The sequence below is a fragment of the Protopterus annectens genome, chromosome 4.part0 (assembly GCF_019279795.1).
Source record: "Protopterus annectens isolate FY-2018-M chromosome 4.part0, PAN1.0, whole genome shotgun sequence".
In the NCBI taxonomy this organism is placed as follows: domain Eukaryota; kingdom Metazoa; phylum Chordata; order Ceratodontiformes; family Protopteridae; genus Protopterus; species Protopterus annectens.
Window position 1 is genome coordinate 647100757 of NC_056733.1, and position 27902 is coordinate 647128658.

General features: G+C 40.3%; 1 protein-coding gene across 2 annotated transcripts in view; it reads left to right on the forward strand.

Annotated features, from left to right (window-relative positions):
- CFAP251 (cilia and flagella associated protein 251) overlaps nucleotides 1-27902 on the forward strand; it is a 2280288-nt gene that overhangs the window by 752008 nt on the left and 1500378 nt on the right. For both annotated transcript variants that reach the window (XM_044068613.1, XM_044068614.1), the window contains exon 7: nucleotides 16098-16175. In XM_044068613.1, coding sequence (XP_043924548.1) covers nucleotides 16098-16175 — 78 coding nt within the window. The remainder of the gene's footprint in view (nucleotides 1-16097; nucleotides 16176-27902) is intronic.

Genomic DNA, 27902 nt, shown 5'->3' on the forward strand with positions numbered 1-27902 from the left:
TATGGGTGAGGCTATGCAGGGTCCAACAGCTGAGGGGTTCCAAGACAAAATGAACTCCCAGTTGGCAACCCTGAATTCGATTGTTAACTCCTCCATGCGGCTTATCTCATATGCTGCTGATGGGGCGAGTAGGGCTGCAGGCACAGGTGTAGCTTTACGACGTCACGCCTGGATGCGGCTTTGCAATTTTGCGGACCCTTTCAAGGCGTCCTTCACCAATTCCCCCTTTGATGGCTCAACATTGTTTGGTTCTCAGTTGAAGGATACATTGACTAGGTGCGAGGTGGAAGGTAAGACTCTCTCTGCCGTGGGAGTCCATTTTTCTACCCCTTGTAGACCTTATCCAAAAGGTCAGAGGGGAGGAAAAATGTGGTTCCGCAAGCCTCAGAGAGTCTCATCTGACGCATAAGGTCGATTCCCCTCTAGAGGCAGAGGGGGGAATAACAATAGACGCCGCCCTAGAGGCAGAGGAGGTCCGCAAAACCAGGGTAGCAGAGAAACTTTTTCTGATAAACCCTTTCAGCATCCCTGAGGAGCTGCCCGGCTGTCCACCTTCGGAGGCAGTCGGGGGAAGATTATCACTGTACCCAAAAGCCTGGCTTTCCCTCACCCAAGACAAATGGGTAGAGTCAATCATGTCCGAGGGTTACAAAATTCCCTTTATTCACATCCCTTCCCAACCCAAAGGATCCCTTCCAGACATTCCACCCAGTCTAAGGGAACAAGCAGCACTAGAAATATCAAAGCTGCTATCAAAAAGAGCTATCCAATCAGTCCCAGCAGACCAGCAAGGATCCGGAATCTACTCCAAATTCTTTTTGGTACCAAAAAAAACAGGGGACTGGAGACCTATACTGGATCTCAGCAAGTTAAACAATTATATCAAAAAAACAAAATTCCGGATGGTCACGCTACAGTCCATTCTACCCTTCTTGGGTCAGGACAATTGGATGTGCTCGACAGACCTTCAGGATGCGTACTACCATATCAAAATGCACAGATGCTCCAGGAGGTTTCTCCACTTCAGGCTGGGAGCCAGTCACTACCAGTTCACAGCCCTGCCCTTTGGTCTCACTACAGCCCCCCAAGTGTTTACCAAATGCATGGCAGTGGTCGCGGCTCACTTGAGACGTCAAGGATTCCAGGTGTTTCCATATTTAGACGACTGGCTCCTTACAGCCACCACCAGACATCAACTGCTTCTAGCCAGAGACTTCACCATCCAAACTTGCCAAGCTCTAGGCATTTCAATAAATTTCGAAAAATCTGTCTTATCGCCTTGTCAATCTATTACCTTTATAGGCGCCACCTTAGACACACTCAATCTTTCCGCCAGACTTACAGAGCAAAGAGTGTTAGATATCCGCAAACAAGTTTACCTTCTACTACAATGCAACAAGGTCAAAGCCAGGGTAGTCTTGAAGGTATTAGGACTCATGGCAGCTACTATCACCCTTCTCCCCTTAGTTCGTTTCCACATGAGGATCCTCCAATGGATGCTGTTTACTCAATGGTCCTTCCAACAGCTCCCGATGTCTCACATCATATTAATAACTCAATCATGCAAGAATCACCTGTCTTGGTGGATCACGTCACCTCAAGTTTTCCAAGGCATACCTTTTGTCCCCCCCCAGTCGCCACGGTGATAACGGATGCCTCTCTGATCGGGTGGGGGGGGGGCATTATCAGGGCAGGACAGTCCAGGGCACGTGGCAACCTTTCGAGTACCACTTGCACATAAATGTCTTAGAGATGAGAGCAGTGCTTTTAGCGTTGCAAGCCCTTCAGGACTCTCTTCCCACAGGGACTATTGCAATTCAGACGGACAACATGTCCGTAGTGTGGTACATCAACAAACAGGGCGGAACCAGATCCTACCCCTTATGTCGAGAGGCACTCAGACTTTGGCAGTGGGCGATTTCTTCTCAGCGTTTTCTGATAGCAACGCACATTCCTGGGAAGTCCAACGTGATTGCGGACAAATTGAGCAGGGCCATTCTGATACCCCACGAGTGGTCTCTGAAGAAATCAGTGCTGGAAGAAGTCTTCCAAAGATGGGGCCAGCCTTGCTGCGATCTTTTTGCTACTCCCCAAAACAGCAAGTGTCACGACTTCTTCACTCTCTTCCCGTTACCAGGCCATCCCACCAGAGACGCTCTAGTTCACGATTGGCCCCGGGGACTTCTGTATGCTTTTCCCCCTTTTCCACTGATATCTCAATTAATTCAGAAAGCTATCGCCTTGAGAGTTACAATGATCCTCATTGCCCCTTACTGGCCTCGACAGATATGGTTTCCATTCCTCCATCATTACCTATTGGAGCAGCCTTGGCATCTGGACCCGGTGCCAGATCTGTTGACCCACCAGTCGGGCCAGCTGCAGCACTCCCTTCATTCTCTCAACCTCACAGCGTGGTTTCTCCAATTCCTAGCCAGGCTTCCCTTAATCTCTCATTCGATCCGGAACATCCTGATAGCCTCTCACAAATCTTCTACCAGGAAGATTTATAATAGTAAATGGAAACGTTTTCCTTCAGGGCAGCATCAAAGAATATAGACCCCTTCACTGCACCTATCCAGTCTATCCTAGACTTTCTGGCAGAGCTCTTCCATTTAGGCTCTTCTTCATCTACCATTAGAGTACAACTAGCTGCTATATCTAATTTTCATGTAGGAGTCTCAGACTCCAGTATCATGTCCCATAAGCTCTGCAAAGCCTTTTTAAGAGGTATTTTTCTGCTCAAGCCCCCAATCAAAGATCCCCCACCTCAATGGGACTTGAATTTGGTTCTGGCATCTTTGATCCTCCCCCCCTTCAAACCAGCGGCTTCATGCCCTCTTAAGCTGCTCTCATGGAAAACACTTTTTCTAGTAGCCATAACTTCAGCTAGAAGGGTATCTGAACTTCATGCTCTGTGCAGTCGTCCTCCTTACTTAGTTTTCCACAAAGATAGGGTGTCCCTCCAGACTAATCTGTCCTTCCTACCTAAAGTTTCCTCTGAGACAAATCTGAACCAAACGATTGATCTCCCAGTTTTTTTCCCTGACTATTCCAACAGATCGGAACAAAAGTTACATTTTCTTGATGTTCACCACCAACTTAGATATTATTTAGACAGGACTAAACAGTTCAGGAAATCTGATCAACTTTTCCTGTCTTATGCGGAAGGCAAATTGGGCCTTCCAGTTACTAAGGTGTCACTTTCAAGATGGCTTACCTCTGTAATTACCTTCATCTATGAAATCAGACATCAAAAACTGCCTTCAAGACCTAGAGCTCATTCAACTAGGGCATTAGCTACATCTGTAGCTTTTCAGGACAGGCTGCCTATAGATTCCATTTGTGCAGCAGCCACTTGGGCTTCTCCTCATACCTTCATTTCCCATTACAAATTGGATATGGCCTCTAGAAACCATGCCAGCTTTGGTTCCACTGTTCTCAAGAGTCTGTTCCGATAGGCCACCCGGAATAAGGTGCTAGGGACGCGGTCCCATCCAGCAAGAATGAAGGCGAGATTGACAACTTAACATTAAGAAGTTATGTACCTACCATAACATTCCATGTTAGTTGTCTTCTTCTCGCCTTCTTTCTTGCGTCCCACCCTCCTTCCCCCTAGCCTGGACAGACCGATAGGAAATTTTGGGATCTTCCTTTGGAGTTTCCTTCCCACATGTTCTACCACCTCCATTCCCCCTTTTATGTTTGTGGTAGCTTACATTCAGGTTTATATAGAGGTGGGTTCTTTTTTCTCCATACTATGGAGACCAGAACTGCTTGGTTTAGCTATCAAACGAGATCTGAGTAGTTACTGCCTAGCATTGTGGGATATAGGGGAGCCTCGAGCCGGTGGAATTAGCTCTCGAGCTTTAGTATTGGCCGAGTCGGAGCCGAGGTTCGGCTCCAAACCCATCCAGCAAGAAAGAAGGCGAGAAGCTAACATGGAACATTTTTGTAGGTACATAACTTCTTATTATAGTTCATTTCTTCAAGCAGTCTTTGTTCAACTGTATCTATCTTTTCTGCAGCTGTGCATGTTCTCATAACACGAACAGAGCTGATTGTTCAAGTTCAATAACATTATAGAAAACAGTATTGTTCTATTCATTAATTTCCTGACCTAGCAGATAATCACCTGCTTCTCAGTATATTTCCAAAAGGCATAAACATGAATTTTGCTGTGCTAGCAAATACTAGGTCAGAGAGCATCTTGCAGTTTCAGAAAGCATATTGCAGTTTGAAAAGCATCTTTTAGTTTCATACAAAACTAAGCTGTACATAAAATAGAATGAAATGTGTTAACCCTTTTAGCTTCTAATAAGCACTAAACGCATACATTAATACATATTTTTCTGACAAGGTGAAATGAGGGTATGTCAAAACTCTGGAGCAGAGAAATACAGGACACTGAACTATGGCAACCCTACTGTCTCACCTGTTTCACTAAAAGACAATACATGCCTCCCAAAATCAAATTACAATAACCACTGTCACTACAGTTTTTCCCTCCTTACTCTGTAGAGCCGCCGTGGTACGGCGGTAGCATTGTTACCTCACAGCAAGAGGTTCTCCCATTCGATTCTTGGCTGGGCTTGGGAGTGCCTTCTGTGTGGAGTCTGCATGTCCTCCCCACTGTTGGGTAGCGTTCGAAAGACATGCGTGCGTAAGAGGGCGTGCCTTTGTTGAAGGTTGACCGTCGAGCTGGCACCTCGGCGTTTCGTAAAAATCTACTGCCAATCATTAGCGGACCGGAGTTCCGCTGTGGCGACCCCTTACCGGGAAAAGCCGAAAGACAAATGACAACAACTCTGTAGAGCCAGTTAATAAGCATAGCTCTAACCTTTTATCTCCAAAATGTGGAAACATTACTTCTAATGGGGAAGGAAAACTTAGAAACAGAGTACTAGCAACTTAAGTAAAAAAGTCACAAAATGATTAAAATGTACCTTTATACACAAATGTTATTGTGAATGATTCAGCATTTACTATAGATATTGGTTAATTCTTGACAATGAATCTGCAGCAATCCCTTTCAAATAGAATATAGAACAGCGAGGTACATGGAGTTAAGACTCCAAATGAGTAACGTTCCTCATAATGAGGTACACTCTAGAAGTATGATCTTATTAGTAAGCAGAAAGGCCAGTAAAAAGCAGCTTCTACTTACATTTTTCATGGGACACCTTTCCTATACCAAAAACATTCTCTCCACTACATGCATCATACACAGACCAAGATCTACACTTGTTTTTATGCTTACAAAAAAAGTTGTTATCCTCTGTTTGTGGTCAACTATGGAAATGTTAATAACAACTCACTACGGAGAGATTCTGAGAGAATAAGGCATACCACAGACCCAGCACATAGCAAATTTGTAGTACTGCTGTGACTGTCTTGCATTCATGAAACAGCACGCAAACTGCGATACCTTTTATTAGTGCACAACTACCGTTGCGACATGGAAACTTCTAAATGACAAAAAAAAAAAATGCTGAAAAGAATTATTTACATAACTCTGCCCTCACAGTTTTCTAAACTACCATCTGAAAGACTATACTAACTAGATTGAAAGCTGTTAGGTACACAAGTAAAATTAACACGTTTTATGAGAGATGGTAAACTGATGGAGATTCAATAACATGAAGTGTGTGTGTGGCGGGGGTTTTGACTGTCTCAAGAAAAAAGGCATGCCTTTGTACTTAAAACAGTGGCATTGTAAATGTTGGTTTAATTTCTCTAAATGCTTATGCCCACACTGTCACATTGCCATATAATGAAATAAAAAGCAAATTGCAATACTTAAATCTGCCCCTGATTTTGAACCCGTATCGCACTTTGTTTCTGGCTCTTGATTAAAAGGCAAAAGTCGCATAAGAAGCAATTTCTCTCAAGTAGTTGCAGCATGTTGGTTGTACAAGTGCACGCCATGCCACCACTACTACAGATTACAGCCTCCATGCTTGGCCGGACAAAATAAAACCATTAGCTTTCTCAAAAATATTGAGATAGCCGCACAATTCTCTTCATGTATGCACAAATATACTAAAGTATTCTTTAGTCAAACTATATTACTTTGCTCCTCAATTAAGCTCTGGAAACAATGATAAATAATCCTCGTGTCATGTCAAAAGTAAAACGGACCACTCAGTACTTTAAAAGTAAAACGAACACCTCTCAGCAGCTTAAAAGTAAAACGGACCTCTCACCTTCCAGCACATAAACGGAGCCTTGGGGGAAAAATCTGTCCTTACTGTGACTCTGGCTGGCTGCAGCAGGCTTGATGTGGAATCCATGTCCATGCACTTTGTGTTTGAATTTAACGTTAGCGTGCAATGCACGCATGTCTTACAGCTGTAAAAGTGGGGGGTGCCCCTCCTCCTCGCTCTATGGTTCCGGTGCCCATGCATCTGGTCCATCACAAACCCAATTTAAGCTAGAACCCATTCAAGCAAGCTATATAAAGGGCTTACTATCTAAAGTAAAGCCATGTACCCTCACCGCTGACCAATTGCCAGGTGAGTTTCTGAAATTGGCTGCCCCATCTATTGCATACCCCATATCAATCCTAATTAACTGCACTATTACTGAAGAATATGTACCTACCATATGGAAAATATCTCGTATCATCCCACTACATAAAGGAGGCCCCTCTAAAGACATATCTAATTACAGACCTTTAGCCATTCTCTCACCCTTAGCAAAACTGCTAAAAAAGTGTGTCCACAAACAAATAATTGATTACTTCCAGAAAAACCACCTATCTGTTACAAAACACTGTTTTAAACCAAAACACAAGTAAAGCCCTCATTAGCTTCACCAACTCCATACATCACCTTAAAATGACAACCAACCTGTCTTTGCTACCTTTCTTGACATGTCAGAAGCCTTTGACACTTTATCACATCAACTCCTCCTAAACAGACTTGCTAATTACAACCTTTGCCCTGAGGCCCTAAAGTGGTTCCATAGCTACCTGTCATACAGGCAGCAAGCCACCCTATGGGATAATAAACTCTCCTCCCACCTCCCCATCTCTGTAGGAGTCCCCCAAGGATCAATTCTAGGACCCACTACTCTTTACCAATGACCTTACTACGGCCGCTAGTCACTTATCTGCTCTGTATCAACAATAGACAGACATCAAGAAAAGACCCAGACTGTCTTTGCCAACATTGAAAAATATCTGGCGATCCATCAACTTATACTAAATCCCAACAAAACCAAGCTTATGGTCTGTTCAAATCCTTCCTCACTTGCTAATAGCCAACCCCTCTCTATTTTGTCCTCCAATGGCACTGAAATAGAAGCAGATGAGCACACTAAACTTCTTGGGGTTACTATAGATAATGCATTGAAAGCTGACAAATGTATATCACAGACTATTAAAGTCCATATTAAACTAGGTACACTATATAGAGCAAAACCCTATCTTTCAGACCATGCTAGACTGACCACAGCAAGAACCCACTTGCTCTTCTCACTTCTCTGCTGTTCTCAAATATTACCAAACCTTCATAAAACAGAAATAAACAACCTTGAATCCTGCTGTAACAAGATAGCCACATTTTCAACAAACCTACCACAGAAAACACATCATTGTGCTGCCCTCAAACAATTAAATTGGTTAGAACTCCCAAACTTACTCATGCTAAACCAATTATCAATAGCCCACACAGTATTGTAGAAACCTGATCACTGCCCAACCCTAACCAACCTTGTCCAACCCTATAAAAACCTCAGCTCTCTTAGGTCTGCTGACAAAGTCCTCCTTAAAATAAATAAATCTTATAACTCCCATGGTGACTCCTTATACTGCAACAAAATTGCAAAAATCTGGAACTCACTCCCTCAACAAATTCTCTCTGTATAGATCATACAAGAAACTTTAAGTAAAAACTAAGACAGTACTTCCTATCCCATTGGCTATGTCCATGTTCCGCTCTAGACAAACCTATATCCTCTCCCCCTTTTTTTCCTTTATTTCTTCTTTTTCCTTAACTACACTGGCCACAGCTCTCAAAACATATGAGGAAGGCACCCCTTTCACACAATTTAACAATAAAAATAAATAATAATAAACAAAAAAAAAATCTGTAAATTGTTAAATGTTTATATTGTATCATTGTTTTTACTGTCTTGTAATTTAATTTTATCCTAACTACTATGCTCCCAATGTTTTTTTATTGTTCATTGTAAGCTTTTTGCTTCTGTATATGACGTATAACTATTTTCATTGCAGCTTTTCTCCCCAGGTCTCCATTGAAAAAGGACTTTTTGGTCCAGTGGACACTACCCGGTAAACAAATGTAAATAAATAAATAATTCTGCCTAGTGTACAGTGAATAATCATTTTCTAGAAACCCTCTGCTGTCTTAAGTTTTTAATAGGTATGTAGGTAGGTACTAGGCTGTCTGCGAGGGCATTTATAAGCCTAGCCAGAGTGTGTCGGCTTTCTCCACCCCATTAATTATTTAACTGATACTCTGTCAAGCAGAGCCAATGAAGTGATCCCAGGGGTGTATTTTCTGTTACCCATCCACTCGTCAACGTTTCTCTTGAAGAGTGTTAGTGAGGGGCTCTGCCTGATGTCATTTGGAATTTTGTTCCAAAGCATGGGGAGTCTCTGTGACAGGAATCTATCCCTGCAGCATGTTCTATTTATTGTTGTGGTGAGGTTTAGCTCACTAGAGTGCGTGGCTCTCAGTGACTTGGATTTCTTTAGGTGGAGCATGTCCATTAATTCTGAGTTGGACATGGCTTTTTAAGTCAGGCAGAGATCACCTCTGAGTAAGTGATATGCCACTGAGTACATCCGGAGTTTTTTCAGTCGGGCTGCATAGGACATATGTTTGAGGCCAGTAATCCTCTTGGTGAGGTACTTTTGTGGTCTTTCCATCTGTTGGAAGTGTCTTGTGAGGTACATCCCAAATGGGGCATTGTACTCTATGATGGGTCTAATGAGTGACGAGTAGAGGGGCACTATAACCTCTTTATTTCTAGATGCGAACCCTTTAGTAATAAGATGGGCCACATAGAAGGATTTCCTAACTACTTTGGCAATATGATTGTCAAAGGAGAGATTACTATGTACCTGGGTCCCCAGATCTCTTATTACCTCTTCTGTATTAAGGGGGCTGCCATCTATGTGGTAATTTGTGGGTGTTTTGTTTTTCCCAAATGGGATGACTATGCATTTTTGGCATTTAGCTTGAGGCCATGACTTTGACACCAAGTGTCCTTCTCAGTAAGGCCCTTTTGGAGGATGTCCGTGTCAGCCGGAGAGTCAATCATGGCTCCCAGTTTGCAGTCATCGACGAACTTGGTTAGCCATAGTTCTCCTGTGTTTGCCAGTACTTCTGAGAAGCATACGCTGAACAGTAGGGGTCCCAGGACCGAGCCTTGCGGGACACCACTTATGACTGGTTTAGAGTCGAACCTGGAGCCCGCTATTCTTACCGTGTGAGTTCTGTCTGTATGCCAGTTGGCAACCCATCTCATGACGTACGGGTTTATGTTCAGGCTGGTGAGTTTTTCCTGTAATACACGAGTGGGGAATGGTATCGAAAGCCTTGGCAAGGTCAAGGTAGGCTGTGTGAACCACCTTTCCCTCGTCTATGGCCTTGGTGACTGTCTCGAAGAAGTCAACCAGGTTTAGTAGACATGATCTGCCCTTAACAAAGCCGAACTGGGTTGGGTTAAGTGTTTGGAGGTTCCCATTGTCTTTGTTAATGAGTTCCATGATGATGCACTCCATAGCCTTGCAGACTAGACTAGTCAGGCTTATGCGGCGGTAGTTACCAGGGTCAGTTGTGGCCCCTCCTTTGTGGAGAGGAAAAACTGTTGCTGTGCGCCATTCTATGGGCACGTAGCCTGTGTAGAGGCTGAGTTTGAACAGCGTGTTTAGGTGGGGGGTTAGTTTGTTCTGTAGTTCGTGCAAGACGCAGCCTGGGACACCATCTGGTCCCATTGATGCTGTGTTTTTGGCTTTTGAAAGAGCTGTTTTCACCTGTGTGTCTGTGATTTTTAGGACACTACACTTTTCCTGTATTGTTGTGGGCCCTTTTGGGGGTGAGAGGGGGGTGAAGTTTGCACTGAATCTATCTGCCAGGATGTTGGCAATATCAATAGGTTCAGTATATTTTTGTGCTATTTTGCAGTAGTTCAGTGCATATCTGCGAGTTGCCACTTAGATTCTTAACATAGCTAAAGAAGGCTTTGTGGTTATCTTTTGAATCCTTGGCTATTTTTCTTTCAAAGTTAGCCTTGGATGATTTCATGAGGGACCTTAGTTTCTTACTGATACTGATCAGGGATGTCTTTCCTTCTTGGGATTTGCTTTTTTTCTGAACTAGTTTTCTCCTTCTATTGTATAGCCTGTTTATTGCAGGGGTCCACCAAACTGGTTTCTTTCTCTTAGAGGAGTGAGTCTTGGTTTTGCTAGGGATGGCACGATCCATGCACATGCATCCTTGTAGGTGCTCATAGAGTGCATTTGTAAAGGTTTCTGCATCTTGGGCAGCGTTATCCTTTAGCGTGGGGGCTGTGAAACTTACCACCTCTTTCTTAATTAATGTCACGTTTGCTTTAGAAAAGTTTTTAGTGTGGTTTCCTTAGTTGGGGGTGGTGGAGGGGTATGGACATCCAGAGTGATTAGTTTATGGTCTGATCTAACCAGTGACAGGTTGACCTCCGGTGTGGAACACCTGTCGCCCATGTTGGTGATGTCCAGGTCCAATATGTTTTCACCTCTGGTAGGGGAGTTTACCAGCTGATCCAGGGAGTTTGAGTTGATGAATTCCAAGAAGTGCTTGGCCTGGGAATTTGTACTCGAGTAGTTTTTTCAGTGAATGGTAGGGTAATTGAAATTGCCCAATATCATGGTGACCTTCATGTTTTCCAGTGTCTCCAGAAAGGTGGAGTGGTGGTCCTGGGTCATGGAGGGTGATCTGTAGCAGGCCACAATTTGCATTGCAGATTTGCCCGATGTTAGTTGCACATGGATGATCTCAGAGGTATCATGCTGTGCCACTAACATGGAGGTGTAGGTATCCTTGATGAATATGGATACACCCCCTCCTTTTGTGTTTCAGTCCGTGTTCTGTGGCTGAAACATGTGGTATGAGTTGTAGCCCGGTAGTGCTGGGGTGCTCTCTGGAGCCTTGAACCAGGTTTCAGTTACTGCACAGATGTCGATGTTCTCCATACTGAGGAGTGCTTCGAGCACGTGCATTTTGAGATTTAAACTCCTGGCATTGAGTAGCATAACCCTCAGATTTTTGTTAATTGTGCTATTTACGGAGGTGGGTTTGACTTTTGAGCCTTGTCTAAAAAAGGCACTATGGGGGCAGCAAGAGCCTTGGCCAGTATTCTAAAACCTAGGGGTGACAGGTGCAAGCCGTCTCTTGCGAAGCAACGCGGCTTGTCGAGCATGTTGTCTTAGGCTGACAGACAATGGATCCCCTTTGAATGACACCAGAAGCTTAGCTAATTGTTGAAATTGAACGTTTTTTCTTTATACTGAGGTATCATTCTTGGTGAGGGCAGGATGCTACTCAGGGTCAGGGTCATACCAGCCTGGGCTGCATGATCAGAGAGCTCTTCCATGTCTCTTTTCATGCAGTCCAGGGAGGTACGTCTCAGGTCATTCATACCAACATGAACAAATATTTGTACTTTTACTTTGTCCTTCTGCCACAGTTTTGACAGGATCAACTCTTTCTATTGATATGATTGCATCTTTACTAGTACATGTCTTGGGTGCCTTCTTGTGGTCAGGTTTGGAGCATACACATGATGTGCCCTTTCTCAGTTAACAGATCTTATGGTGGAACACCAGTATAGTTGCTTATTTGAGCTTTCATAAAATTAATATAGTCTGATCCTTCCAGTTTCTTTAGTGTAGCAGAAAATATCAGGTTTTCTCTACCTGCCTGTCTTCTAATGCTACTATTTTTGAAACAGCTCTTTTTCAGAAGCCTCATACTCAGCTAACTTTTTCTTCATTTCAAACTCTGATTTTATGCAGTTTTTATCAGTTCATCTGAACAACCAGTTAAAGCTGCTTCTATTTTCCAGCCTCTTGTGATTTGAGTTTATGTATTCCTTCATTGTTTCGTTTATTTTAATCATGCCTGAGTAGATTTGATTTATTTTTTCCTCTAAATTGCTGGAAGTCATCTCTTCAACCAAAGCTGAAGCTTGAATGGCTGCCGAATCCTTTCCAGGCAATGTTTTCTCTTCACCTTTTATATTTGGTATTCTTTTAGGTTTTCTATATTTCTTCTTTGCTGGCAGCCAGGCAAGGTGCGTATTAGCCAGTAACAGAATTTTACCCCAAAACAGTTTCAATTGCACTCTCTTTTTTTTTTTTTCTCAGTTTCTGTTTTCACACTGGGAGAGCTGAAGTTAAGCTGTTAGTGTGCCACCATTTTGGAAGTCTGTGTATAAGTATTTTGTCATCAGAAACATTGTGAGTGATTGGTTAGGTCATTTTTGAACCAGTGTACTATGTGTTTGTTCTTATCAAGTTTTACTAATTTGACAAGTACCAGTAGAAATATGTGTGACAAAGTATCAAATGCTTCTGAATGATCTAGGAAAATACAGACAATATGTAAGTTTCTGTTTTTATTTCTTAGATTAATTTAATTTTGGAAACTATACAAGGCAGTTTTTGTGGGTTCTAACATTCAGGATGTTAGTGCCAGTGTGATTTTTAAAGGTTCTTTTATTGATAAAAGAGGGCCAGTTTTATGAAAGAGCCTTGTAATTTTGTGTAAATGTTTTTCTTGTAATAAATGGGTACAGGGTGAGAGTTGATGTCCTTCCTCAATCACTGTTGGAGTATTCCTTACAGTAGGGGTATCCTGCCAAGGATAGCCATATGTCCTACCAGCATACCAAAGCCTTGAGTCCTACCAAGCTCCATTTGTCAGACGTATGTCCTATGTACGAGGCACGTAGTGAAGTACGAGTGCCAAATTCTCAGAACTTCTCTGCCTCCAGTCCAAATGCTATGTTTTGAATTTGCTCAGAAATATGTAAGGACCCCATTGGGGACTCTTCTTTTTTTCTCATTGTCACTGTCTGGACTTTCACTTTCCTTTCTTGCCATACCTAAGGAAGGAATTTCTATGGTAGATCAACCAGATATCTCAGAATCCAGGTCTTCCCTTTCAGGTACCTTCCCCCATGCAGGAGCGGTTTACAAATGCTTTGGAAATAACCTGGGTGGCTTGTTCCAACTACGTTATGGTCTGGGGGGTTGGTCACTACAGAAGGCAAAACAGCATATCAACATATTGAAAAAATGAAAGTTCTTATCCTGGCTGTTCAGGCTGTGCATTACCTTTGGACTCCAGGTCCGCAGACAGTTTTCACTGACATCACCACTGTCATATTACATATAATCAAACAGGGAGAATCAAAATCTTAGCACCTTTGCAGACTATCCCTCATTGCATGGGATTTTCCCATCTGCCATCTGTTGATTCTTCAGGTGGTCTGTATTCCATCAGAATACAATGTTTTGGCAGACAGTCTAAGCAGATACAGGGCAGATCCTCTTGAGTGGATGTTTCACAGAGAGGTTTTCCTGGACATTGCCCATTGGTGGGGTACTTCTCAGGTAGATCTTTTTGCCTCCTCTCAGAACAGACAACTCCCCAAGTTCTTTTCCAGAGGTCTAAGTCCTCTGACTTAGAAATGGGATGTCATGTCCCTTTCTTGGAAAGGGATGTTCCTGTATGCATATCCCCCTCTTTCTCTTTTGCCAATGGTCCTACACAATGTAATGGTGGACAGGCCAAAAATCTTGTTGGTGACTCCCTCTTGGCCCGGACAGCATTTTTTTCCCCTTGATCTTCTCTTGGCCAAGGGTAGTCATCACTAGTTTTCCCACAGGATGTTTCTGTTCACACAGAGCAAGGGTTATAGGGTTTTGATTCCTTTAAGCACCAATTTTCTGAGGATGTGCTTTAGATTTTTGCAGCTGGGCAGAAAACCCACTATTAGAAAATCTTAATTTGTGAAGTGGAAAAGATTTTCTTCTTGGTGTCACTGTAATGAACAGAACCCTCTTTAGTGGGTATTCCTGCAGTTCTTTCTTATCTGTGTGAGTTGTTCAGTTCTGCTCTGGCATACTCTTCTGTTAGAGTTCATCAGTCATTTCTGCTTGTCTGCCTCTGGATCCACCACTTTCCTCTAGGTTTCAGGTGAAATAGTTCTTCAAAGGTGACCTTCATATTAGGTATCCAAGAAAACCCATTCCTCCTCATTAGGGCATTAACTTTGTTCTTGAAATATTGACTTAGCCACCTTTTGAACCAGCAGCTTCTTCTTCCTTAAAACTCTGTACCTGGGAAATTGTTTTTTTGGTTGCTCTGACTTCTGTCAAGAGAGTCTCTGAACTTCAGGCGTTTATGGAAGTTCCTTCTTTTCTGTTTTTTTTTCACAGAGACAGAGTACTTCTTAGAACCAATCATTCTTTTATGGTTAAAATGTTCAGTGACTTGTCTTTGAATCAGACCATCCATCTTCCTTCCTTCTTTCCTTCTCCTCAAAACAGTAGTGAGAGGATTTTCCTTTCTTTGGATTTTCTTAGATAGGTGCGATATTATTGAGACAAGACTAAAGATATTAGGAAATCTGAACAACTTTTTGTTTCTTTTCAGGGCAAGCAATTGGGTTTAGCAGTTTCTAAGCAAACCATCTCCTCTTGGATTTCTAAAGCCATTTCCTTTTGTTATACTTTTCATGGAAAACAGCTTCCTACTTCTGTCTATGCTTATTGTACTAGGGCAGTTTCTTCTTCTGGAGATTTGTTTTAAGGGTCTCAAAGCTAGATCTATTTTGGAAGCTGCTACATGGTCTTCTGTGCATACTTTTACTAAGTACTACAAGTTAGATGTGATTTCTAGAGTTAGATTAAATTTTGCTAGGTCCATCCTCCGTGGAGTTTTGGAAGGTTCCTCAGTTCCTTCTTCCTCCTCTTCCCATTTTTTACAGTAGTTCAAGTACTTCCCTATTGTAAAGAATACTGCAGCAATGATTAAGGCGGGATTTTGTACAGTTGGGCAAGAACCTACCATAATAGTAGAAGTCTTATTTATCACTGTTGTAGTGTTCTGTCACTCCTTCTTTCCCCCTATTATTTTTTTTTCTCCCCCGGCCAAGAGGTCTTCTTTTTCCTTTGTTCTGGATCCACATGTACCATTTTTCTCTTCTTCAATGGCTGCTTCTGTTCTTTACGGGCAGTTATGTTGCCAGGATTTGGGCCTTCTACCTCACTCATGTACCTTACCCCATGGACATAGGGCATACCAATGATATACGATATTTGGAAGGGTCTAAGGCTTTAGTATGATGGCCGGACATACATCGGTCCATGGCAGCACATCTGTTATTATGGTAAGTTCTTGCATGGCTGTACTTTCTCCACCAGGTATTGATCACGGGTATTGAGTAATTGCTGTATTAAAGTTTTTTTTTTTTTTTTTTTTTTTGCAGTTTGTTAGTCTTTTAAGGATTAGTTGTTGACAGAAAGAAATTAAATTGTAAAGTAGTGGAAGTGTTTTGCCCAGCATTATGATAGTCTAGCTTCAAAAGGGTCTTAGAAGTAAGATAAGTGTGCTAATGTGCTAATAAAGGTCAAGTGGATTTTGTGTGGGGGTAGATTCTACGATAGGGAGGGTTAATGACTGTTTGACAGGAGAAGCAGTAGTTTGTGAGAGACGTTAATGGAGGAAAGTTATACTTATTATAAGTACTAAATATGTTTGGTTTAGTAAAACAATAAAGTTAGGTTGACATGCTTCACATGTTGCAAACATGGTTGGATAGCGTGCTAGCTTATGTTCCAGTTTTGAATTTGATGTAAATGAAAAATAGTTTTATAAATAAGTAGATTTACAGTCAAACCTCGAGGACTGTCAAATTTATTTCTAACATAGAAAACTAAAAAAAACTAAGGACTATCATTTTATGTTTGTTGGCATAGAGTTTGGAACAAACTATCCAGTCCTTGTTAGCTGTTGAATGTTGTAGGTGTTAAACTGCTGGAACACAAATCAATATGTAATGCATTTCTGTTTTATTTGTAGGCATATATGATATTTGATCCTAAGGACAATTTCCAGTTGATCAGCAGCAGCAGCACCCAAGTCATATTTTACCTATGGGTAAGGAAGTACTGAATTTTGAATTTGTTTGTAATTATAAGTACCATAACTAAACATGTAATATAATTCTTTAGTAGGATATTACCAAGAGAAAACTGATGGATGTGAAGGTTTACAATATTGGATAACCCCCAGGATTTCTACCAAGCATTGCAAACATTTGGTAGATGAAACTTTAATAAACTGCATTTCCTTCTCCCCTTCTCATAATGCATGACTGCATCACCTGTCTCCTGTTCTATGTCCAGCAAAAACCTGAAGCCAGTCACACAAGAAAGAAATAGGCAAGGAAGAAAAGGACAGAATGGTGGGTGAGGCAGGGAGGCATACTACTGAAGATAAACATTCTTCTTACAGAGCTATCATACTAACTTCCTACCTGTAACTGTTACAGCTGGTAAGAATAGGTCCACATTCAGTTACTCATAGGGCATAGTCCCCAGCTAAACCTTCTGGGTTTCTTTTTTATGGGAAAACAACTGTCATGACAGTGGCTGCAGAAGAACACCTGAATCTAGACATAGAAAACCAGGTTGTTGCTGCACAATTGTCATACTAAGTAGAATTATATACAAGGCTGTGGAAATGCCCACTGCTGCAGTGGTGTAATCTCATGGGCTAATGAGAGTTCTCCCATATTTGTCACAACAGAGGGAAAAAGTCATCTGCTATATAGAGGCCATTGTTTCAAATTATGTTCAGTACTTTTGGCCATTTTGTGTGTCTCATATTTCTCTGTTGTACCAGGACAAAGTTCCGCTGTATAGTGGCATCACTTTTTTAACAATTTGAGGTACATTTTCTTCATTGTCATCTTTACTGTTTAGTGAAAAAACAACAAATAAAGCACTAATAAAATAAGTAACAAAGGGCCACAGCTCCAAAGGCAAACCAAAACTTTAATCTGTGAGCACTTTCGTTCACTCATATCAAATAAACTTCTTCAGACAAATTCAAAAAGTAAACCCCCTCCTTATATAACCAAGAAATCACATGACCAATAAAATGCTTTACATCACAAGTTTAAAACTGATTGTTAAAAGGCATATACATATTTATAAAGATATTTACATATACTTTAAAAGAATTTTTAAGCACAAAGAGGAGAATTATTAATATATAAAAAACAGATTGCTAGATTGCTTACTTGGATATGGAATTAACTAAGGACATTTTAGGGGGATGCTACTAATCTAAAATTCATAGAAAGAAAACCTACTCAAACTCATTTTTACATTACACAAGCTGCCATCCACAAAACAAGAAAAAATCTATAGTCAAAGGTCAGCTGGTTAGGGCAGCACAGATGATCACCTTGGATAGAAAATTCATGCAGGAATGCAATAATTTAAAAAAAATGTTTGAAATAAGGGACTACCCAGAAGTGTTACTGCAGGGACTCATAAAAAAGTCCAAACTTCTCACCTATTTTGGGACCACCAGCCTTATTAGCTCATATGCTTAGCACTGCCACCACTGAGGGTAATAGTGCTGACATAAATACGCCAATGCACAGTAATAACAATAGGGATAAGAATGGATATATTGTCAGCTTAATTACTACATATACACCTTATGGTGAGTCCATAAGGGACACCCTGTTAAAAAAACTGGTGTATCCTTATGAGAGACACAGATCTTAGATTTAATTGGGCTCCCTACCAAGAGTTGTGTATAGAAAAGGAGCTAAGTTAAAAAATATATTAGAGAAAGAGCATAATTTGTACAACAGGAACCCAGGAATGGTTAAATGTGAAGATTGTGCCTATTGCAGGTACATAGACATAGGTAGGGTCTATACAATTGCTAAAAGGCATTTTTCACTCACTGCTAGATATGACTATAACTCTAAAAGTGTGGTGTATTTGGCAAGATGTCAACTCTGTCTGGCATTTTATATCAGAAAAAACGATCATAGGTTAAAAGAAAGAATCTATGAACACATTTATAGTATAAATAGAAACAGCGGAAATAATGCTTTGGCCAACCACATTAGGGACAAACCTGGGCACCACTTTAAATTTAAGGTGATCAACCAGGTAATGGAGGGCCCTAGAGGTGGGCATACATCCCTTTTACTTGAAAGACAAATGTTATGGTAGCAACTTACCTTAAATGCACATAGTTACCCAGGCCTTAATGAGCCGTGTTCTGTTATGTGTTTACTCAAGCTTAAACGTTTATTACGCTGAATGAATTTATGAAATTCAGTATAGAATGTTCTTATAAGATAATATAATATTTTATGTACTTAAAGGTTTGTATGGATGCACCTTTTTGATTGTTTTTTATATATTAATAATTCTCCTCTTTGTGCGTAAAAATTCTTTTAAAGTATATGTAAATATCTTTATAAATATGTATATGCCTTTTAGCAATCAGTTTTAAACTTGTGATGTAATGCATTTTATTGGTCATGTGATTTCTCGGTTATATAAGGAGGGGTTTTACTTTTTGAATTTGTCTGAAGAAGTTCATTTGATATGAGTGAACGAAAGTGCTCACAGATTAATCTTTACTGTTTAGTTTAATCAATTTCTTCCTTACTACAGATTAAGTTTATGGCTTACTACAATATCTGCACAATGTCCTGAAGTCTGGAAATCTGTCTGCATCTACCTGCAGCTTCCATTAATGGTGAATTGTACTGCACCAGTGATCCTTTTGTTTAAGCATCCGCTGTTACTGTGAGCTGCTCACACAACTGTACCTAGTTGAACAAAAATGTGACACTAGAACATCTTTCAGAGGATATTTAGGTACCTCTTACTCCCCAAACCTTGAAAGCTTGAAGTCATTTTATAGAAAAGGGCTTTATTCAGAACTGTTGAGAAAACAATGGAAAAGCACAATAGTCCAATGACAAAGCAAATTATTCAGATAAAGGAAGACACAACCAAGAAGTCCACTACTCCTGCCCCTTCCATTTTCTCAGTACCACTAGGAGGCAGATTTTAGAGTTATTTTTCTGTGTAGCCCAAGATTACTTCCAAGCAGTAAGCACATCAGACTGGTTAATAGGGTTATTCTACAAAATTTCTTCAAATACCACAAAATAATTTCTATAAACACTTCTATAAGTACAACAAATTATGCCAATTGTGGATCAAATATGTTTAAGAATGTAATACAAGAAATACATTTGTGTTTATTCCTGACAATTTCTGGTCTTCAAAAAAGAGTCTATATTAGAATGCCGAAACCTCACTTATGCGAATCCCGAAAAGCCGACACATACACAACAAACCGCAAGAATACCGAACGCCCTTAAGCGGGAAATTCAAAATATCGAATTGCCATAGTTGGCCAACTCCACTGCCCGCTACGTACTGCCTACCCAAATAAAATAAATATGAATGTATTACTGTATATGCACTTACCTTAACCCGCACCCTAACCCTAAGGTCAGTAACTATTGCACATTTACGTCAGGGAGCTATACCGGATAATGAATCTCCTACTGACATTTTACCTCACTAAACATGGTGTGGGCAACTATGGCGATTTGGTATTTTGAATTTCGCGTTTAAGGACGTTCGGTGTTGATGTGGTTCGCTGTTTGTGTCGGCCTTTCTGGATTCGCGTAAGTGAGGTTTCGTCATTCTAATATGCTGGAGAGCCTGCAACCAGATTGGGATTAGTGCTTCTGCTTAGCTCCTGTTGCGAGAAGGAGCTAGGGGACATTGATTCTTAGCCTGCCTGCAGATGTAGAGAGACTAGCACTAGTGGTAGCCATATAGTAGCTAATAGCCAAACAGCTGTTGAATTCAGGGCTTCTTCTTTCCTATTCTTGATGTAATTCACCATGTCAAGTAGTTAATAACTTGTATCATTGCTCACTAGTGTTTTCTGTCTGGGCTCACTGTCTACTTTGTTTCCTTCTGCTTGACAGCCTGATTGTACTAGGGACTTTGAGACAGTGTAGCGGTTGTCTCATGCTTACTGACAATCCTGTACTCTTATCCTACAGTTTGTGTGAGGTACAAATGTTTACTCAAAAGTAGATCCACTTATGGAGAGGTATAAGTGCCTCGTAGACACTGCTTAGACCAGCTGTAGATGCACAGTACCATGACTCCACAGTCAGACACTAACTGTGTCCACTCAGCTGGCTGAAAAAAGATGGGATCGCAGTTAGCTCTCTATCTGGCACCAAGATTCTTGATGTGACCAGACCCATTAGTCCCTCTGCCTTAAATATGAGTTCAACCTCGTAGTCATCCATGTCTGGGTGGATGACCCTAGGCACTAAACTGTAGTGGAAATGCAGAAAGAGATGTGGTTGAGCTCTTCATGTGTGCAAATGTGCATGTATCTGCGGCAGAAAAGACACTTGTCTTGCACAGTGTCTTGCCATCTCTGAGAATAATGCCGGAACTCCAAAACATAATAATAGACTTCAGCAATTGACTAACTAAATGGTGTCATTTCAGGAGGATCCATTGTGTGTGCCAGCATGAGGGATGATGACTAAGAGGCCAGTCTGTTTTACCAGGGATAGCTTGCATCTCTGTCCTAAGGACTTCCACATATTAATTAAGAGTTTTTCTGATGTGTACTGCCTTTTAGGCATGGTCCATCTCTTGGACATTTCAGCTAAGCAAATTCCAATCTGACTTGCATTAATGTGGCACTGCTTGTCATGAAGAGTCTGAACAAAAAAGTGCCCAGTCTTATGCCTTCCTGACATTTATGTATGTACCATTTAGAAAGATAGCTGCCTACTCCAAAGATAACCATAAGGTCTTGTTTATCTGTATTAGAAGTATTAAAAGTAACATTAAACATTGCACCAGTCCTCAAACAGTACGATCTGTTCTAGTCCTAAAGGTTTCACTTATGTTCTAACTGACAAATTCAGTTTCAGTTTCACCCCTCCCACCCTCATGCTCTGTCCCTTGAATCATCAAACTCCCATTTCTCTAAGAAGCAGTATCCAAACCATAAGTAACATTATCATGGGCCTAGACTGTGATGTGCTTTAGGTAGTACAAAGTGCATAATTTTTGAACTTCTCCTAAGCCTTTTCTTTAATCTCTCTCTACAGGGTATTTACCTGATTTTTGGAGAAGAGCAGTACTGACAACTCCACACGAATGGCTCCCCCACAGGCCCTGGCAACTATTGTCCTATTATCTTAATCAGCATCATCTGCATAATCATTGAACATATCTTGTTCAGCCTCATGAATAATGAAATTTGTGACTTATAAATCTTCAGATGTAAACAGTTCAGCTTCATGAAAAGTCAATCCTATTTCCTTGATAGGGTTGATTTATTTGAAAAAAGTAATAAATGCCATTGACAAAGACTATTCATGCTCTCTCTCTCTGGACCTTGCTAAACTCTTCAGTACAAACTTCCATGCCCCCTAGATCACCTGTTGAGTTACAAATTGGATGTCTGATCAAACACACACAGTGAGATTTGGTACCTTTTCATCTGAATGGTCTATCTCTAGCGGTGCTTCTCAGACCTCTGTTCTTGGTTCCTCTCCTCTTCGACATATACGTCTTTACTGTAAAAGCAGATGTCAAAGGTGTATGGCTACCCAAGTTTGCTAATGACTATAAACTGGGTGATGCAATTGACTCTCCAGTATACATTTATACCCTCCATGAGGGATGCACCAGAACCAGTAGTTGGTGTATCAGCCATGGCCTTAAGCTTAACACAGAAAAGTGTAGTATAGTTGCCTTCAGGAAGCAGATCTGTCTTATTTATCTCCACATAAGGTAGACCTCATTTAAGATTGAGACAGTAGGGATCTAGGTATCTTAACCAACAATGAACTGTCTTTCAATCATCATGTATCAGTTATAATTCCAGTTAACTGTCAGAAATATATCCTCCAGGTTCACTCTTTTCTTCTGTCATCAGGCCAATCATAGAACATGACATTCTGTGTAGAAGGTACCTCTAAGCATCTTGCTCAACTAGAAAGAGCACAATGTTTTACCTCAAAGAGTCAAAGGTGTAAGTTAACTACCAGGACAGACTAAAAAATATCTCACTTTTTTGTGTCTTAAACTGGGTCCTTTGTAGTGACCTATGGTTCACTTTCCAGGCTGTGAAAGATCTTTTCTACCTCAGAAATACTGGCAGTGCTTGCTCCCTATCCCTCAGTCTTCATTACACCATAAACAAGATTTTTTGGAGAGAGTTTCCTCACTGAAAGAATCCCCTACCTATGGAACAAGTTCTCCTTGCATGCAAAACAGTGTTATACATTAGCCTGCTTCATGTTCTTGTATAGTGACTGATAGATTTATTCTGGGATAAGTTTTATCACCGTCGCTGATTGAGGTGAAAAGTCTAATCGGGATTTTGTGAAGCAATGAGAGTGAGATGGCTTAGAAAAGAGAGTATGTTAGAGTAGTACAAATATATAACATGTTTAGGTTAGCTGAAAAAGGTAGTTGTGATGACAGAGAGCAGAAAAGGGGAGGTTGAAAGAAGACTGTGAAGTACATAAGAGGAGAAGTATTGGGGAGGAAAAGTAGAAGATATGAGATAGGTGTAAAATAGGAGTTAGGAGTGAGGAAGGGAGGTTATTGGAGATTATGTTAAGAAAAGATGAGAAAGAAATGGCAAAACTTGTAAGTGCCAAAAACAAAAACACAGCTAAAAGCTTAATTGCCATTTCTAACACAGACTCGGATCCAGAAAGGTTGATTTGTTCTTTTTTTTCCAGTAAACAATAGCAACAGCATCTTCATCCAAACAAGTGACTTTTCAGAACCTTTTCCAAGGGAAAATTATCCAGTATTGTTCAACGTTGTAAGTGTCCACAAATATAAACTTTATAACTGGATCCAGAGCCCAATACAGGTAGATTATCCTTATTTAATTGAAGAGTTACATCAGACTGGTTAACCTTCCCAGAAAGGTAGCCAGTCTGGCAGTTTCTGGGGAAAGATAATGCAGTTATAGATGCCCCAATTGCAGGAGTAGCTTTGACTTCTCAATAAAATGTCTCTGAATTTAACCTTCTGTCAAAGAGAAATTAACAGTGATATCAGAGAGGCTGGCTCTCTATTGAAATGTCAGCACTCAAAATGTAGAGTGCTAACAAGACAAAATAAAAAGAAAGTCCCAGAGAAGAATGAGTCCTGAATATTGCTCTGCTCCTTTAAACTGCTTTCTTGCAGGAGGCAAGCCCCCTCCACCCCAAATCTGGAGGCAAGCCCTCTACAGTGCCTGAACTTGTATACCAACTTTGAGATCACCTTACCTTGGAGAAAATGGGGTATTCTTGGAAATATCATTCTCAGACTTAGCATATATGTCTGTTTTTTCTACCATTCAGTCTGTGTTTCAGGATGCACTATAGTGCATCCCAACATTTCAACTGGTTGCCGAGGTACATAATGTATGGAGAACCTCCTTCTTGGGAATTTATCTAAATTAAAAACATGGACAATTTATCTTCATTGGGAAATACAGTTAAGCTAATGAGTTGAGTGAACTGAAAATGAAGATTTCACAGCAAGCTTCTCATTTAGCTTTATGTTCAGAAAAACAAAACTTGTTTGAATCAGAAATGTTTGATTTTAATGCTGAAATTAATGCTTTACTAGAAATAAACAGTGACATTAGAAACATAGCCAAGAAGATACAATTTAAGATTTATATATGCAATATTAACAGAGAGCAAGACCAATAATTGCAATTAAGACAAAAATTGCTAATAGGCTTGGTCTGCTAGGGGAAGGTATCAGCAAAGCAATTATACCTAAATGTTCACTTATTTCTGACAGGAATAAAATCTTAGCCAGTTTACTCAAAGCTCTGGGATGTTATATTTCAGTAGTCAAGAGTAAGTGTATTACAAGATTTGCCTGCAGACATTTTCAATAAGAAGAAAAAAAAAATTTTTTTCAAGTCTGAAGCATCCGTTATAAAAAATTGAATATTTTCAAGATTTATCAATCTAGCAACTTTGAGGTGATCCATAAGAGACTTGCACTAAAGTTTGCTAGTGCTCAAGAAGCAAAGAAGAAACTATCTGAAATTAATTTACTGCTTAAGTTGGAGTGGAGAGCTCAATGCATGAGATAGGACTGTACATGGAATTTTCTCCTTTTTTCTTGTGTGAGGACACCTTCAGGGAAAACTGAGATAAGAATAATTGTTTTTCTACTTTCATTCTTGAAAACATATATATATATATATATATATATACACACATATATATATATATATATATATATATATATATATATATATATATATATATATATATATATGTGTGTGGATTTCTGTAGCAAATCATTTAAAGAAATGCAAACTTTTAAAATTTCTGGAAGAAGTGGATTCAGATGTTTCATGTTTTCAAGAATTTCGTTTATTTATTTATTTATTTATTTGTCTGTGTTTACCACAAAAGTCTGACTGGGTAATACCCATTTTCAGCAGAGGTCCAGGCATAAACCCCCCATTTGTTTACATTGCATTATACTTGGCTCCAGTTAAACACAGATTAGTTGCTCTGTAGCTTTAGCAAGTAATACTCACAAAATCTTAAACTGTACCGTATTTTCCCAAGTTTTTGTTAACTCTCATGAAAACAATTTGGTAGGGGTAATTATTTTGCTCAAGTATTCTGAAATAATAGTTGTTGACAGATTTATTGATCAACATAGAATTCTTCTGCTGCAGTGTTGGAGTTCATGAATTATAGCTTCATGTTGAGAGCTTTATATTCCCCATTTAGTAGCTATGTAGAATTTTTGTTTGATTTTAAAGATAGCTTGATTTAACTAAATTAAAAATTTATATTATTTTGGCTGGAGTCTTTAATTTATTTATGTATGTATTTAACATTTCTTTACTGGGAAAGTCTGACTTGGAATTAAGCCAATTTTCAGTGGAGGCCCGGAGAGAAATGCTCCAGATGCATGTCTTTGTAACGTGGGAGGAAATCAGAGCACCCAGAGGAAACCCACACGGATGCAGGGAGGACATGCAGAAGACTCCACACAGAAGGCACCCCAGCTGAGAATCAAACTGGAGAACCTCTTTCTGTGAGGCAACAATGCAACCACTGCACCGTCCAATGCATTTAATGTTCATCCAAAGGCTAAGTGCAAGAGTAATGAAGTTAAACTTTTAGAATGTTTATCTTTTCTCAGTTAAAATACTTTTGGGTTGCCAGAAATCTATTGCAGCCAGATTACACACATTTTGATTTATAGAATAAAAAAAAAACAGCAAGACTATAATTTTTTTATCTCTAATTAATTATTTACATTTGTGGAAGTTATTTTAAAAAAGCCATGGATCATATTAGATCATTTCCCCTATAATATTAGATCTAAATATGAACCATCCACTTAACACACATCGGAAGATTACTTTTATCTAGAAAAATGCTGGAAGTATGAAAGGAGGAAATGGTAAAAAAACATTAAAGAATATTGAAAATTTAATGGAAGTGATGTGTCTTTTTTCCAATCAATGCACTGCATTCAAGGCTTAAGTTTTTGATATTTTGTTACAGTTATCAAAAATGTTGAACTTTAAAGAATTTATCTTTATAAAATTCTTGAAAAATCACAAATTTCCTATATAATTAATTAATTTGATCAAATTATTATTTCATGATACCAAATGTCAAACAACAGTAAATAATATAATCTCATCACCCAATCATCAGACTAGGAAGTTGAGTCAAGGTTATTCCATTTTCTCTTGCTTGTTTTTCTAGCAATAAGACCCTATTGTATAAGTTTTAGAAGTTAATAACCAAATTAAACCAGACTTTGCACAAAATACACATTTGTAGCTTGTAAAGGCGATATAATACTTACACTTACAGAAATAAATTCATCATTAAATCAAATTATCAGGGTAGCTAAGCCCATTCAGACAGTCACTGGATATACAGTTAATCCTTCTAAGTCAAAAGTTATTTTCCTTAGTTCACACAATTCCATGATAAGAATTGATGCCAAATTTTAGTGGTTGATAAATAAAATAGGTTGACATTATTCATATCAGGATATACATACTTCACGGACTCCTGCAGTCTATATTTATGAACTAACCAATAGTATTTCCAAATATTCTTTAAGATCTGTCTTTCGCTGGGAGAATAATTTTTTTAAAGCTGAAAATGTATTCTATGTGGTCTTTTTATATAAGGAACAATGTTATGTTGTCCCCATCTCACCTTCGTTCTTGCTGGTTGGGTTCGGAGGCGATCCTCGGCTCTGAGTCAGCCATTTACTGTAGCTCGAGAGCTTATACTGGCTGGAGGCTAACCCCTATCCCAACATGCCTAGTGGTAGCTACCCAGATCTCGTTTGCTGCTTGCAGCGTCAAGATTGCGACTACTGGTGCAGGCTAAATATTCAGAGTTTTTTCGTATTTTGCTGCCATCATTGGATTTTACTAGTTTAATTAAACTTGTTGGTGTCTAGCTTAGTCCTCTCTTGACTAATAACCTTCTTACCTTCCTCTGCTGTTGTTTTTTGGGTTCTTCTTGGCCATCATTTTCTTAGGCCTTGCTTTCCCCTTGAGCCTATTTAACTTGGAGGGTTTGTTTCTTCTTTCCCTTCACTATCTGTTGGAGTAGCCATTTACGTTAGAGGCTCTTCTATTGGGGGAGCCACTGTTTTACTTAGGGGCTCTCCTCTTTCTTCTTTTTCCTAAAAAAAAAAATTAAATAAATAAAAAATGTTTCCTTGCTTGTTGGTTGTGTATTGCTAGTCGTTACAGCCTTATTTTAGCTGTTTGTGTCTCCTAGTTACCAGCATGTCTAAAGAGTTAAAACCCTCAGGCTTTAAAAAGTGCGACTCGTGCTGCCAAAAAATGTCCCTTACGAATGGGCACACAAGTTGCGTATACTGTTTAGGGGCTGTTCACCTGCAGGACTCGTGGTCTATCTGTCATGCTTTCAGTGCTAGAGTCCTGCAGAAGAGAAATAATAAACTGATTCTGCATGGCCTTTTGAAGAACCCTCAGGATCCTTTGTCTCTGGTTCCTCAGCCAGCAAAACAGTCTGACAAATCTCCCAAACCATCCTCAACAGTTCCGATTTTGGAGCAACCCAAATCTTATGTCAAATCTTCGGCTCTGTTGGTTCCCAGTGTTGGCTCCAACAAAGCTATGTCTCCAGCAGCTCCATCAGTGTCTTCGGAGCCAGTCTGGGCCCATAAAAGAACCAGGTCTCCCTCTTTGGAGCCGGTGCACTCTGCTCCACATTCTCCTTTGTTGCAATCTGGTGCAGGCAGTCACCAGTCCTCTTCTCACTCCTCGCGGTCCTCCAGGCTTTTGGATCATGATGTGGAGAGAGTGGTTAATAGGCTCCTCAAGTCACAGTCTCTTGCCAAATTGCTATCGAGCTCAACCCATAAGGAATTGGCTCCTTCAGCCCATCCAGCTTCTCTATCGGTTCTTCCTCTGACTCTCTTGAGCTCGCAGCCAGAGTGCATGGACGTCATGGTGGTGGAACCATCGGCTCTGCTTACTTCTCCCTTATCGGTTCTGACTCCTGCTCCGATCTCCTCGATGTCTCAGTCCATCGAGAGATCTGAGTGCCAAAGCTCTCTCGTCGGCTCTGAGGGGGGAAGTGACATCAGACTCTTGTCTGACCCTGCTCTCCATCTTGGAGCTTCAGTGCAGGTTAGCTTGGCTCCCACATCAGCCTCGGAGCAGTCACTCTCTGTTCACAGGAGATCTCCAGGCTGTTCAGAGCCAGAGGCTCCTTTGGCTCAGGACCAT